The sequence below is a fragment of the Rhodotorula paludigena genome, assembly GCF_050403205.1.
Source record: "Rhodotorula paludigena JCM10292 DNA, Rt_paludigena_JCM10292v1_ctg14, whole genome shotgun sequence".
Taxonomy (NCBI): Eukaryota; Fungi; Basidiomycota; class Microbotryomycetes; order Sporidiobolales; family Sporidiobolaceae; genus Rhodotorula; species Rhodotorula paludigena.
The window spans coordinates 253,689-267,767 of record NW_027481444.1 but is presented as its reverse complement, the minus strand read 5'-3'; the positions used below and the strand labels follow the sequence as shown (position 1 = coordinate 267,767).

At 64.0% G+C, this 14,079-nt stretch overlaps 6 protein-coding genes across 6 annotated transcripts; 2 read left to right on the top strand and 4 right to left on the bottom strand.

Annotated features, from left to right (window-relative positions):
* Positions 1-166: 166 nt before the first annotated feature.
* JCM10292_007204 (uncharacterized protein) lies at positions 167-2,948 on the bottom strand (the record flags this gene model as incomplete). The annotated part of the gene is made up of 12 exons (XM_076648280.1): positions 167-261; positions 351-430; positions 521-651; positions 732-874; positions 939-998; positions 1,078-1,318; positions 1,431-1,656; positions 1,802-2,029; positions 2,091-2,182; positions 2,248-2,365; positions 2,425-2,563; positions 2,648-2,948. The coding sequence occupies 12 exons, from the start codon at positions 2,946-2,948 to the stop codon at positions 167-169; spliced, it is 1,854 nt and encodes a 617-aa protein (XP_076506227.1).
* A 140-nt stretch (positions 2,949-3,088) lies between these two features.
* Positions 3,089-3,927, top strand: JCM10292_007203 (uncharacterized protein; the record flags this gene model as incomplete). The annotated part of the gene is made up of 2 exons (XM_076648279.1): positions 3,089-3,682; positions 3,760-3,927. 2 exons carry the CDS (start codon positions 3,089-3,091, stop codon positions 3,925-3,927), a joined length of 762 nt encoding a protein of 253 aa, XP_076506226.1.
* Positions 3,928-4,326: 399 nt separating this feature from the next.
* JCM10292_007202 (uncharacterized protein) lies at positions 4,327-7,110 on the top strand (the record flags this gene model as incomplete). The annotated part of the gene is made up of 16 exons (XM_076648278.1): positions 4,327-4,565; positions 4,608-4,761; positions 4,825-4,962; positions 5,033-5,115; positions 5,181-5,273; positions 5,340-5,456; positions 5,537-5,553; positions 5,614-5,686; positions 5,762-5,841; positions 5,895-6,058; positions 6,122-6,150; positions 6,226-6,456; positions 6,543-6,652; positions 6,712-6,776; positions 6,835-6,877; positions 6,992-7,110. The coding sequence occupies 16 exons, from the start codon at positions 4,327-4,329 to the stop codon at positions 7,108-7,110; spliced, it is 1,755 nt and encodes a 584-aa protein (XP_076506225.1).
* A 120-nt stretch (positions 7,111-7,230) lies between these two features.
* JCM10292_007201 (uncharacterized protein) lies at positions 7,231-8,587 on the bottom strand (the record flags this gene model as incomplete). The annotated part of the gene is made up of 6 exons (XM_076648277.1): positions 7,231-7,383; positions 7,473-7,766; positions 7,837-7,926; positions 7,992-8,164; positions 8,229-8,457; positions 8,525-8,587. 6 exons carry the CDS (start codon positions 8,585-8,587, stop codon positions 7,231-7,233), a joined length of 1,002 nt encoding a protein of 333 aa, XP_076506224.1.
* Positions 8,588-9,171: 584 nt separating this feature from the next.
* JCM10292_007200 (uncharacterized protein) lies at positions 9,172-10,695 on the bottom strand (the record flags this gene model as incomplete). Its single annotated transcript, XM_076648276.1, has 7 exons — positions 9,172-9,225; positions 9,311-9,560; positions 9,618-9,720; positions 9,779-9,857; positions 10,111-10,158; positions 10,231-10,410; positions 10,594-10,695. 7 exons carry the CDS (start codon positions 10,693-10,695, stop codon positions 9,172-9,174), a joined length of 816 nt encoding a protein of 271 aa, XP_076506223.1.
* A 1,045-nt stretch (positions 10,696-11,740) lies between these two features.
* Positions 11,741-14,003, bottom strand: JCM10292_007199 (uncharacterized protein; the record flags this gene model as incomplete). The annotated part of the gene is made up of 5 exons (XM_076648275.1): positions 11,741-12,712; positions 12,768-12,862; positions 12,967-13,290; positions 13,375-13,534; positions 13,596-14,003. The coding sequence occupies 5 exons, from the start codon at positions 14,001-14,003 to the stop codon at positions 11,741-11,743; spliced, it is 1,959 nt and encodes a 652-aa protein (XP_076506222.1).
* Between the last annotated feature and the right edge of the window lie 76 nt (positions 14,004-14,079).

Sequence of the window (14,079 nt, the reverse complement as noted above, 5' to 3'; positions counted from 1 at the left end):
AAACGGATGCAGAGACGGTGACGAGCGGAACGCAAACCGCACGCGGAAGTCTGCAAAACAAACGCGAACCCTTTCGACACCATCTCGCACCCTCCATGTCCCACATTCGATGTCGGAAACAACAATAAACTTGCAGTACCAACACACCGTCGCGCACCGCGCACGCTCAGTACCCACCCTCGGCGCCCCTCCCGAACGAAGCCATCGTCCGGCGCTGGTTCTCCTCGAGCTTCGGACAGTTGCGGATTGAGTGACCGAGACCTGTGCGCGTTCAGGAAGGCCAAGGCACATCAGTGTCTGCCTGCCGACGACGAGGAGGCAGAAGAGAGCGAGGACAAGTCGAGACGCACCGCCACAGTTGGTGCAGCCCACGGGCTTGCCGTCTGCGCCGACGTTCGGGTCCTCGATCGAAGTGAGGAACGGCGGGACCCTGTGCGTTCGCGAACCAAGGCGTGAATCAGTCACCGTCGCTGAGTAGCCCGCGACGCGCGAGAGAGGGACGCCGACGGCGGGGACGCACTTCTGCTTGGCCTCCATGAGGAGGTACTTAAGGTCGAGGAGCGTCTGCTCGGCCGTCTGCATATTGACGAAGGTCGTCGCGATACCCGTCTTGCCCGAACGACCAGTACGACCAATCTGGTGGACATAGTCCTGCGCGAGATACCCATTTCCGACATCAGCACGACTCGCCGAGACCGGCAAGAGGGACGGATGGTCGGGACGAGACGCACCTCGATCTCTTTGGGCATGGAAAAGTTGATGACGTGCTGAATCTCGGAGAAATCAAGACCCTTGCTTGCGACGCCCGACGCGACCATGACATCCTTCTTGCCCGTCTTGAACGCCTTGATGGCGTATTCACGCTCTTCCTGGGCTGTCAGGAGCCGCGCATGATTAGTGTTGTGCGTTGTGAGGCGCGAAGCGGGGAGGAGACGCACTCTTGCTGCCGTGAATGGCCACAGCCTCGACGCCCTTCAGGAGTAGGTACTCTTGAATATCTGTGCACGATATCGGCACGACTCGAGTCAGCGGCACGCGTGGAGGCGCAAAACAGACAGCGAGTTCGCGATCACGCACCGTCGACCTCGTTCTTGTTGTCGCTAAAGATGATGACGGGCGGCGCCGTCTTCTGCAGGCACTCGAGCAAGTAGACCATCTTGGCCTCCTGCTTGACGTACTCGACCTCCTGGATGATGTTGAGCGACGCGGCGCCCGCGCGTCCGACGTTGACGACGATGGGCTGCACGAGCGCCGATTGCGCAAAGTCCTGGATGCGCTTGGGCATCGTCGCCGAGAAGAGGAGCGTCTGGCGCTGGTGCTGCAAGCGTCACGGGAGAGCGTCAGCAATGAGATCTTTCACGAGCCAATACCCCAACCCGCTCAACCGCTGCGGATCGAGGCGCAAGGCGAGGTTCCCCTCGCCAACGCACCTTGAAGAAGCTCATGATGTTTCGGACATCCTCCTCGAACCCCATGTCGATCATGCGGTCGGCCTCGTCCATGCACAAGAACTTGCACGCGTTGAGCGTAAACTTGCGCTTCTCGAGCATGTCTTGGAGTCGGCCGGGCGTTGCGACGACCATGTGGAACCCCTGCGAGAGGACCTGCGACTGCTCCGACATGTTGATGCCGCCGATACAGAGCAGCGAGCGGACTCTGGGGGCGATTGAGCGGCGGGGGAGTGGGCGTGCGAGAGACGAGCAAGGACAGCCGAGGGGACCGCGACGAGGATGAGTAGTGAGAGCGATAGCGTCAGTCACCCACAAAATCTGAGAAGCGGGCAAAAGAGACCTGAACGCACTGAGGGAACCCGCCCTGCTCCATCAGCCTCGCCATCTCCTGCAAGCCCTCGTACGTCTGCCGCGCCAGCTCGCGCGACGGACACATGATGATGCCGACGGGACCCTCGCCCTGCACAAAGGGCATGCGCTTCTCCTCCTCGAGCGAAAACATGAGGAGCGGGAGCGAGAAGGCGAGCGTCTTGCCCGAGCCCGTGAAGGCGATCCCAATCATGTCGCGGCCGGAGAAGCTGCGAGCGTAAGCGGGCGTGAGTAGAGGGATTATAAAGTGATGGGGAGAGGAGTGCGCACGCGACGGGGATGCCTTGCAGCTGGATAGGCGTGGGTGCTTCAATCTTCTTCTTCTTGAGATAGTCGAGCAGCGGTTTCGGAAGCTTCATGTCCTGTTCGTCCAGATGGAACGGGTCAGAAGAGTCCGCTTGAAGGGGCAAAGAGGGGTGGCGCATACCCTGAAGTTTGGGATGGGTGGCGGAACTTCGTCGCCCGAAACGAGGATGTGGAACTTGTCCCGCACGGCGTCATGCTCTGCCTGGGGCTTGTCGCGGATGTAGTGCGGTGGCCGCCATCTGTGAATCATCGTGGTCAGTTTTGAGTGGCACCGGAAGGAGAGGCGACAGCGGCGCACGAGGTCTTCATGCGCTCCGTGTAGACGATGCCCTTTGCGAGTTCTTCTGCACCAGCTAGCTGTTTGCGCGCGGCTTCCTGTGCCAAGAGGATCTTGGCCTCCTCCTCCTCGCGCTTCTGCTGCTCGGACTTTGCAGCCTCTGCAGGGTGAATCCGGCGTGAGTACGAGAAGTCACGGAAGCGAGGGCTGCGACCTCGTCCGAGAGTGAGGAGCGGGTGCGCACCTTCGATGGCCTTTAGCCGCTTGACCTCCTGCGCCTCCATGAGGAGCGTCTGCTGCTCGCGCTTCTTCCTGCGCGCGTCGTCCTCGAGGCGCTCGCGCTCCCTGCGCTCGTCCTCCTCCTCCTCGTGCTTGCGCTTCTCCGCGGCGGCGGTGGCTCCGCCGCCCTTTGCCGCGAGCTTGGCGACGAGCTGGTTGCGGCGCTGCTTGAGCGGGACGTAGACGGGGGCGTCGTCGTCGAAGGCGTAGGGGTCGGCGGGCTCGGGCGAGGGCGTGCGGCGCCGCTTGGTGTACTGCGTGGCCATGGCGCGGGAGTGTGCTAGTCTCTGCAGCTGCGCCTGCGCTGGTCTGAGCCGAGTGGCGCGAGGGAGAGGAGCCAAGCGCCGAGGAGAGAGCGGGAGAGGGTTGCATCTGCGCCACCACGCACAACTAGAGAGCGACAGAGATGCTCCGAGCGAGCACCCGCGCACTGCACGGCCCTCCACGGCCTCGCTGCTCTCGCCTGCCCCCGTCGCCGCTCGTTCGCTCCCCACCTCTCCGCCTCGCATCGTCAAGTCCAGCGACCCCGCAACGCCGACTACCGCGCGCGCTAGAGCCGTACCTCGCCCGCCTGCGTGCCCAGTACCCGCACGCAGACCCGCCCGCACTCGTCGCGTCCTTTGTCGTCCTCCACGAGCTCACCGCCCTCGTGCCCCTCGTCGCCCTCTTTGCCCTCTTCCACGCCCTCGGGCTCGGAACGGGACTCGTCCAATGGATACTTGAACACTCGGAGGACGGGCGCGACGAGGCTGCAGGGACGAAGGACCGGGGAGGGTGGAGAGACACGGTCAGGACTTGGCTTCGCGAGGCAGAGGACAAGACGGAGCGCATAGGGCGGAGGTACGGCTGGTTCGGCTGGGACAAGGAGACAGCCGAGCAGCGCAAGGAGCGCCGAGAGCGCGAGAAGGAGCGCGGAACGACCGAGGACCGCCTCGAGGACGAGCGGTTGCAGGTCGGGGGAGACGTCGCCAACCTCGCAGCCGCCTACCTCGTTGTGAAGGTGCGCTGCACTGGATCAATGTACTCTGCCCTCGAGGTGCGGCACACTGACGCCCCTCGATCGTGGCTCGCTCGCAGGCCCTGATTCCCCTTCGCATCCTCATTTCGCTCCGACTCTCTCCCTCGCTCGCCAATCTCGTCGTGCGACGCTTCCGGGGCCTGAGAGAACGCGGGAAGAAGTACGCGGTCGGCGCGCCGTCGAGCGGGACATTCACGGGCGAGCCAAAGGCTGGGTTACGACGGTGAACCGAGCCGCAGGTGTGCAACGCTGGCTGGCGCAGTTCGCATTCGCCGCAAATCCTGAACGCGTTGCGGCAGACGTGCAGCCATGCTGACGCTGAGATTGAGCAGGTGCTTGGGCGCTGCGGGCTGCGTGCGCACCTCGCTCTTGCATTGCTTGCTTCCGCGTCTTGCGAGCTGCTACATGCGGCCGTCCGGGGCAGCGTGCGCCTAATGCTGCTCTCGACGGAACTCACTGATGCTTCGCTCTCTGCTGGGTCGGCAGACCGCGGCTCGAATGCGCTCCGCTTAGCCGTGCCACCACGTCTGATGTCCCTCCGTTGCCGCTCGCTCGCTCGCACACTCGCCCTCGCTCATGGCCTCCTACCCTCCCTTCCTCTGCTCCGCTCAGACTGTCGGAGCAGCATGCAAACGTACCGCCTCCATCGTCGCCTCGCCACACATTTCTCGCTCCTCGTCCCGCACCCTCCCGCCGCGCCGCCGTCTCCGCCTCCTCCCGCCGTCTCGCTTCTTACTTCGGATCCAACCTCAGTCAGCCCTCCTGTCCTCCCGCCTCTTCCTCGAATTTTCAGCCTGAAGCGCAAGAGCCGCTCCGGGATCGCTCCGGCGGGCGCGGAGGAAGAAGCGGGTAAGAAGGCCGAGGAGTAAGAGGAAGACCACTGCGAGTCGCGGTTCGTGCACGCCAGCCCGGTCCCCGACGACGACATTGTCGAGCTCCCTGCCGTCCAGTCGAATGGCGAGACGCGCACGGAGGAGGACGTCGCGGACGAAGAGGTCGCCAGGGTCGAGGGAGTGCGGATCGTGCGCTTCTCGCACCCGCGCGACCCGCTCAACCCTCAAGTGCGCTTTGCAGCGTTGTGCACAGTCTGCTCCTCGCCGTTGCTGATGAGATGGCATCCGCAGTGCTGGTCGACGGCGCGCCGAACATGGATCACGGCCCTCCTGTCGCTCCTCTGCACGTTCGTCGGCATTTGCTCGTCCATCAACGCGTCTGTCGCGCACAAGGCGGCTGCGGACCTCGGCGTGCGGTCGCTCACTGTCGTGCGTGCTTTCTGACGGATTCGGGCAGGAGAGTGCGCCCAGACCGCCCACACGCTGAAACGAGGCGCAGATGAACCTCGACACGGCGCTCTTTCTCACCGGCTTTGGCCTCGCCGCTCCGATCATGGCGCCCCTCTCAGAACTCGCAGGTCGGTGCGTCCGCTCACCGAGTCGACCAATTCGAGGAGAGCGAAGAGCTTACGCGTTAAAGACCGCAGCAATCCCGTCTATCTCGTCTCGCTCGCCGGTCTCGCCCTTTTGCAGGTCGGCGCCGCGCTCTCCTCCACACTGACCTCTCGCCTGGTGCTGCGGTGCGTCTCGGCCACTGACCTGTTGTCGCCCATTCTGACAACATCGCGCATTCCACGTCGGCGCAGCTTCCTCGCCGGCTGTTTCGCCACGACGCCGCTCGCGAATGCTGGAGCAGCGGTAGGCGATCTGTGGAATGAGGAGGAGCGGACGGTCGCGTTTGGCGTCTTTGGCGTCGGCGGGTTGTGCGTTTCTTCCGCTTGGCGCATCCAGCTCCTTCGTGAGTAAGGCGGGCTGATCCCTCTCTGTGTGCCCGCGGAAATAGCCTGGGCCCGTGTCTCGGTACGCTCGCACGCTTTCGTACCCGAGAACGACCTGTTGCTCATGCATGTTGCGCCGCAGGGCCCGTCATCGGCGGCTTTGTCGCCGAGAGCGACTTGAGCTATCGCTGGACGGACTGGCTGCAGGCTATCGGGTGCGTAGCGCGTCGCGCTCGAGATACTGAGCACAGAGGCGAGCACAGCATCTCAACACTCTGTTGCACACGCAGCGCTGGCTTCCTCTTCCTCCTCGCGCTCGCGGTCCTGCCCGAAACATATCCGCCTCTTCTCCTCGGGCTCAAGGCAGCTGGTGCGATATCCCGTCAGATCTGTACGGCAAGACGCTGACGTCCGATCCCATAGCTCTTCGCCGCCGCCGCCGTTTGCCGGTCTACCTCTCCCCGCTTGAATACAAGCGCACGCGCATCTCGTTCGCGCAAGCCTTCGGCCGCACGCTCGCGCGCCCGTTCCTCATGCTCGTCAAGGAGCCAATTGTGGCGTGCTTCTGCGCATACATGACCGTGGTGGTGCGTTCAGCAGCACTCGCCCGTAGGCGGTGAGCAACAAGAGCTGAGGAACGAAACCCGCAGTTCATTGTCCCCTTCGGCAACTTGACGGCGTGCGTGCGGTTCAGCCTTGTCGTCAAACTCACTCCGCACGTACGAGAAGCTGATGAGCTGAATTCTCTGTCCAGCTTCCCGCACATTTTCGCCCCCTACGCCCTCTCGCCTTCGTTTTCCGGCCTCACCTTCCTCTCCACCGCAGTCGGACTCGTCCTTTGCGGAGCGCTCACACCTCTCATGCTCTACGACTACCGGTACGTGGTGGACCGGGTCAACAACGAGGCTAGGAGCGTAGAACCGGAGGTTAGGCTCAGGGTCGCAATGCTGGGGACTTGGGCTGTTCCGCTCGGGCTCTACTGGAGGTGCGTCAACAGCCACAGCTGTTCGCGCTTGCTTGCCTGTCGACTGGGCTCGCGCTGACTAAACACAGCGGGCGTTGGACGTGCAGCGCCTGGGTCTGCTACCGCCGCGTTTCGCTCTTCGCCACGCTCGGCGCGCAAGCCCTCGCCGGTTCTGGCTTCTTGTGCTGCTTCTACTCGACGTTCCTCTACCTCATTGGTGCGCAGAAATTCGCGCTCTAACGGCTCTGTAGGTGACTGACCATCGAAGAAATGTAGACTCGTACGGACACGCCGCGGCAAGCGCCTTGTCGAGCAACTCTTTCTTGCGCTACCCTATCGCGGTACGTGCGCCCTCAGCAATTTCGGTTGTCGCTTGGCACTTACGCCGACTTGTGGCAGGGCGGTGCAGTGCTGTTCACCGGTCCGATGTACGCCCATCTTAGTACGTCTCCTGGCACTGCGTCCTTCCGCCTCTTTCTCGTGCCCTCATTTGTGCCCGAAACTGTCCGGTTAAGGTCATACTGAAGGCAGAGACCGACGTTCCGTCCGTCTGCAGATCCGCACTGGGCTCTCACCCTGCTCGCGAGCATTTCGCTCGTCATGTCTTGCATCCCCTTTGTCTTCTACCGCTACGGTTGCCGCATCAGGAGCTGGAGTAGGTATACAGTTCATTGAAGGATGGGGCACTCGGTAGCTGTTTGTGCATTGCTTCCATTCGTTCGCATCGTCTCGCGGCCTTCTCAAGTGGATTGATCCTCAATGGTTTTGCACTGCACCGTGGGCTTGCCTGGAGGCTCACTCGCTCCAGATCTGCGTCAGCTTCTCGTTGTACTGCGCGCCTTTGACGGGGTTCTCCTCGAGGACCTTGCGGATCTCGGCAAGCTCGTCGGACGAGAGCTTGATGTTGCGCGCGGCGTAGTTCTCCTCGAGGTATTTGATCGACTTGGTCTGCCGCGCGGGAAGTCGTCAGCAGGCTTGAATGTGGCGCACACAGACGCTGTCAAGGCAGATTGCGTGGTCAGACACAATGGACGTACCCCAGGGATAGCAATGACCAGGCCCGGGTAGACTTGTGTATCCCAAGCGAGCGCCAGCTGACCCGGCTTGCATCCCTTCTTTTCGGCGAGTTTCTCGATCGCCTCGACGAGCTTGAAGTTGTGTTCAAACACCTCCTCGCTGAACCGCGGGAACGCTCCCGCGCCGCGCGAGTCGGCCTCGCCGCTGATATCCTTGATTGAGCGGAAACGGCCGGTGAGGAATCCCTTGCCGAGGGGCGAGTACGCCAGGATCTTGACGCCGAGTTCCTTGCAGGCATCGATGACACCGTTGCGCTGCAGGACGCCAGGTCCAGTGCACACCAATCAGTGCGGCTCCCGAAGGGTGGAAAAAAATTGCACGCACCTCAATCTCTGTCTCGAAAGGCGACCACTCCATCTCGACAAAGTCAATCTTGCCCACCTTAGCCGCACGACGAAGCGTGTCGGCCGACATCTGGACAAACGCATGGTGAGCACTCAGCAAGCCGAACAGAGCGCAAGCGAGCAAGGGGAACATACGCAGGAGAGGCCGATGTACTTGGTCTTGCCAGCCTTGCGCATCTCCTCCATGGCGGCGACGCCCTCCTCGACGGGCGTCTTCGGGTCGATGCGGTGAAGCAGGTAGGCATCCGGCGCGGAACCGAGGTTTGCAATGGTCTCGTCGATGCACTGCTTGGCATAGGCAGCAGAACCTGCGCGCCGTCGCAGCTGTCAGTGACGCTTTCCCACACGCAAATACAAAGCATCCAGACACACCGTCACATTCCATCGAGTCAGCCGTTGGCTTCAAGCCCCACTTGGACACAACGAATATCTGTGCGCGGTTGTTGCCCTCGCGGAGGACTTCGCCGATGAGCTTTTCGTTGTGTTGCTCCTTGCCGTAGATCCGCGCAGTGTTCCAAAGCGTCGCCCCGATCTCGATTGAGCGGCGCAAGACCTTCTTCGCCTCTTCGTCATTGCTGGTCCCGTACGATTGCGAGAAACCCTGGGAGCATCTCAGACGTCAGTGCATCTGTGAAGTGTGGGCTGAACGGGGAGGGGAGAGGGCGAACCATGCAGCCGAAGCCAATGGCGGGGACCTGGACCGAATCGGAGAGAGCGACAGGAGCAGACATGGTGATGGATCTGGGAAGCGTTCGGGTTGGCGATGCAGCGAACAGCAGGAGACAGGAGATAGCGGACAGGAGAGCAGTGCACGGCGGCTAGCGTTCTCGCGAAACCTCCAGCGAGATCGGTGATGAGGTGGAGGTGGAGGAGTGAGAGAGATCGGGCCGGCGAGCGCGCGTGCCTTTCGCGAGGGTCTGAGGACCTGCCCACAACGCTTCTGGTCTTGCCAAGCTGAGGCTCTACGGTGGAGGCGGGCAAAAGAGAGGTCAGTGAGAGGATTCGTCGTCGGCAAGTTTGGCCGAAGGGGACTGACGCCGCCTCCGCCTCCGCTTCGCTCTAGCCGTGAGAGACGCTCGAGACTGTCCTCGCAATGCACGCCAGGCGAGCACGAGATTTAGCATGCAGGAGCGGGCGAAAGGAGAACGGGGACGAGGCGTCGGCGGACTTTTCGAAGACTTTGATGCCCAATAATAGCACGCAGAGTTGCAGTACACAAGCTCAAGAGAGCACCGGAGAGAGAGGGGTAGTACAGTGACTGTTCGAGTGGACGGAGAGGCCGCTGGGAGTGAAAGAAAGATGTGTGAGAGCCCTTTCAGGACATCTCGACATCGCCGCCAGACGCAGCGGCCGGTGCGTGCTTCGACTGCTGTCCAACGAGCAGCGCATGTCAGCTCCGTTTCACAGCCTCCAGGCAGGCGCATATCCCGAGGAGAGAGGCATCGAAGACTCACCTGCCCGTCGGCCGGCGGCGCCTTCATGAACGCCTCGAGCTCGCGATCCAAGTCATCGTTCGTCTTTGGCTCGCGCTTCTCGCCCCTCGCGCCGCGCCCGCCACCGCGCCCGCCGCGCCCGCCACGCTCGCCGCGCTCGCCGCGAGGAGCCGAGCCGACGCCGCGCTCGTTGCGCGGGTTCGAGGTGCGCGGGCCGGACGCACGGCGGGAGGAGGGACCGTCGTTGGCGAAGCGAGGGCCGCGGTTCGAGCTGTAGAGGTCGCGAGATCAGTCCCCGTGGCACAGGAAGAACGGGCAGGCGACGCACTCGCTGCTTCCACCAAGACGAGACAGAAGCGACCCAGGCGCGGCAGCGCCGCGCTCAGATGCACGGTCAATGTGGTAGTCAAAGTCGACCTGAATCGGTTCGCCTGCGGGAGAGCAGAGTCAGCCCTGAAAGCGAGCGCGAGGGAAAGAACAACGACGCACCCTTGGCCATGGCGCCGTCAAACGCCTCCTTTGCCTGTGCTGCGTGCTTCTCACTCCCGTACGTCACCCACGCCACGCCCTGCGAACGACCCGAACGGTCGAACTAGAGTTGCGCAGCACCGAATGAGGCGAGGGAGGCGGGTGAGTGGTCGAGGCGAACGTGGCGGACGAGAGCAAAAAAGAGGCAAGTAGTATGCGAGTAAGCGATCGCTGTCGGACCAGGCATTCGGTCGAACCGATGCCGGTCTGCTGGGTCGAATTGCTCTACGCGGCGCTCATGACCCTGTAGACCGGCAAGGAGAGGCAAGAGGAGGGGGGATGTGCTGCCGTACTTTGATCTTGGGCCCTGCTGCGATGGGGCCGATCTGCACGAACAGGAGCTGCAGGGGGGAAAGAGGGAGTGAGCGAGTGCCGGCATGAGACGGGCGGGGAGAGGGGTGAGGAGAGCGCACCTCGAGCTCGCGCTCCGACACCTCGTAGTGCAAGTTGCGAATGACGAGCTTGGCGCTGGGCCCGCTTCCAGCTGCACTGCTGCCCGCCGCTGCTCCTGCGCGAGCCGGCTTGCGCGAGTCCGACTCGGCCGATTCGTCCTTCTCGAAGCGGTCGTGCTTCCACGAGTCGCCAGTGGGCCTCTGCAGGTGCACAGACGAGTCAGCAAGCTGTCAGGCTCACCCTCGGATGGAGCTGCACGCGAGTATGTAAAGCAATCGCGTCGTCGCACGACGAGACTGGGCACGACGAGCGCGGCCTCGTGCGACCACAGGGGCAGACTGTGCGCCCTCTTATAGCTCGTTCAAGCAGCTGGGCGAACTGACCGAGTACGGGCTGCCCCTCGACTGGCCTCCTCCACTCGTCCTCCTGTTGTCGCCCGCGTCCTTCTTGACGGCGCCGAGGGTGCGCTCGAGGAGACTGGCCATGGCTCAAGGTGTACTCGGTGAATCTAGCGAGCGCGTCCTTGTCCCGAACGTGCGTGAAGCGAGGTCGGCGCTGCGAGGTGGGGGAGCGAGAGCGAGGCGGCATCGTCGCTCTCCTTTGTCGTCCACAGCCGACGCGATTGTGAGACTGCAGGCGTGCTCAGGCTCCGTGTAGAGCCGGCGCCGCATCCGTACTCGCGCGCCCCCGCTTGTCCCGCTGCCTTCCTTCGCTCCTCCTGCTTCTCTGCTCGCCTACGCGTTCCAATTCACATTGCAAGAAGCAGCGGTTTGACTTCGATGGCTCCGAGATCTTGCTCTACTAACTTCGGCGTGTAGCTTCGCTGAAAGTTGCGCGCCATCGCCGCTTGCTCACGTCTCGTCTACGCCGCTTCACCTGCTTCGCTCTCTATTTCTGCGCTCGCATCCTCACCTGGTCGTTCTGATATCCAGCACGAGAGTCCGGAGGCCTGGTCCTTCGAGCGGCTTATGGAAATTAGGTGGTCGGACGCATGCGGGACCGGCCGGAGGAATGGTCTGCGGACGTCCGACTCTTCGCCAATCTCCCTGTCGAATTCCCAACCGCTGTGAGCTGCGCACCTGCGCAATCTGACTCACCGCCTGGGCTGGCAAGCGCCAGCCGCTGGCATGTCTTTGCTGGTCGCGGGCGACGCGACTTACGGCCAGGCGCACGCAAGCACGCTCCAGGTGACATGCACAGAGTATGTCTCCCTCCTCGATTTCTCGAATGCGCAATGATCGACGTAACCCCTCGACACACGTCCGTCGCAGAGACGCACGCCTCTCCAGGCGGACCAAGGGAGGGAAAGAGAGAGGGTACTGTTGCAAGCTACTGAGGGAGGGAACGAAGAGAGGGGTGCAACAAGGGCAGGTATCGGACATGCGACAGCGTGAGACAGATCAGGGCGACGAGGGGTATGTACAGCACACCGAGAAGCGATAAAAAAAGGGGGGGGAGCGCCAGTCGTCAGCCGCAACACCACAAAAAGCACGTCACCCCGGGTCCGTCGCCTCCAGGACCAGGAACGGATCACGCAGCGCCCTTGACGAGCCCCGGCGCGGTGCGCCTCGCTTGGACAGGCGACGTCGCACCTCCTCCCGCACCTCCACCTCCACCTGCGGCGGCAGCACTCGCCCGGCCGCTCGTCCGCCTTGCGCCCGCCGCGCCGCCCGACCCACCCGTCGCAGCGCGCCTCAAAGCAGTGTGCGCCGTCCGCGCCGGACGAGCGAACGGCGGCGCGGCCGCAGCCGCTGCCAATGCAGGCTCGTCCTCGTACGCGAGATCCTCGTCATCCACGAGCGGCGGGCCCGGGGGGTTCGCCGCAGCGATCCCCTTCCTCGCGCTCGTCGTGCGACTCCTCGGCGCGCGCCGTCCCCTGCCCTCGTCCGCGTCTTCGCCCGCGTGCTCGATGAGCGCCTGCGACCTGAGCGCGACGTCGTCCTCCCACCCGAGCGCCCGGACGGCCTTTTGCGCGCCCGTCCCGACCGCCCACGAGACGATCGAGCGCGGGAGGGTCACGGGCCAGAAGGCGACGCCGGCGAGGCGGAGCGCGAGGCCACCCTTGCTCCCGCCGCTGCGGTGCGGAGACGCGTGCCCGTTCTCGAGCTGCCGAGGGGCCGATGAGGCGGACGGGTCGCCGTAAGGAGGTCCCGAGCGGCGCGCAGCAAAGTAGACGATGAGCGTCTTGACGACGCCGCCGACGAGCGCCGCCGCGCCGGGGCTCGACCCGGCCCCGCCGCCGCGCCGCGCGCCCGCGACGAGGCGGCTCTGCGCGGCGACCGTCTCGCGCATCTGGGCGAGCTCTTGCTCCTGCCGCTCGACGACCGAGCACAGCTGGTCGAACGCGCCCGAGAGCGCCGAGAGGCGCTCAGACGAGGAGAGCTGAGCATGGTGCGCTTCCGAGGCGGCGCGGCGGACGGCGCGCTGCAGGGTCGAGAGCGGCGCAGAGAGGTGCGACGAGAGCGAGTCGAGGTCCGAGAGCGGGGCCGCCGTGCGCGAGAGCTGCGGGACAAACAGGGTCAGGGAAAGCTGAAACGGATGAGCCCAAGAGACGCACCTGGACGAGGTCGGACTCGAGCTTCTGCACGCGACGCTGGAGAGAGTACACTTGGGACGAGGGGTAGTGGACAACTTCCTGGTGCCACAGTGAGTCTGCAGGCGAGAGAGACGGTAAGCATGTCATTCTGGACCCAGGCCGCGCGAGTGCCGTGCAGGCGCACGAAGACCACCAAGGACGACAAGACAGCACAACTTACTGCGCTTGGCGAGCTTGGAGAAGTGCAGCATCGGCTTGACGCTGCTGGCAATGACAAACAGGCCGATCAAGAACCGGTTGAGGTAGCGGTCCGGGTCGCTGAGGAGCCCGCGCGCATAGTGCAGCAGCGCGGCACCGACTGCAGGCACGCAAAACGTCGTGGCGAGCGCGACGAGCTCGTTGCGCCGCAGCGCAGCGGCGGAGAAGGCGCGTTGTGCGGCCACAGCGGGATCTTCGGGCGTCGAGTCTTCCGAGGAGGGGACGGGCTCGACACCGGGAGGGAGTACAGTGCGGGCATAGGAGGCGTAGTAGAGCTCCCAGGGTACTGCTCCACGTCAAGGAGAACCAGTCAGCGGCGTGCACCAGTCTGGAAGTGCTACGCTCGACAAGGCTCGTTTCGGCGACGCACCCTTGATGAGCTGGTAGAGGTAGAAGACGACGAGGGCGAGGATGATGGCGTCGCTCCAGTTCTCTGCGCGGCCGTGGACGATTGCGCCGAGCGGCGGCAGCGCGACGAGGACGAGCGGAAGGTGGTGCCAGCCCGACGCCTTTTCCGTCTCTGCGTGCGCCTGTTGCAAGACCTCTCAGATCAGTTCACAGACTCGGTAAGAACTCACGGAGTGCACGCACCTGGAATGCCTCGTCCGTGTCAAAGAGGTCGGGGTCCTTTGGCGGCTGGAGCGCCTTTGCCCGCGCTTTCCGCCTCGATGCGTCGCCTTCGCGGTCACTCCTCGTGCTCGTGCGCCTCCTGGGCTCTGTGCGCGAGCTAGTGCGCGAGGTATCCGGGCGTGGCTGAGGATCGGGGGCAGAGTGGGGCACACGACTCGGGGCGGTGGCGCGCGTCGAGGGCTCGGGCGAGTTTGCGTAGCCTGCGAGCGGATCAAAGCGGTCGACGTGCGCGTGGTCGTGCTCGCCCGCTGCGTCGGGGTGCGCGTCGGTGCCGTCTGCGTCGTGCATGGTCGCGCCGTGAGTGTCCGTGTCGGGCGAGTGCGGCGGGGTCGGGTAGCCGTGCGTGCGCTCGTGCTCGCTGCGCCCCATCCAGTGCGCGCGCAGGGTCCGCCGAGCCGTGCGAAGGGTGGGCCGGGCCCTGGGCTGGACAGAGTTGCGCCTGACC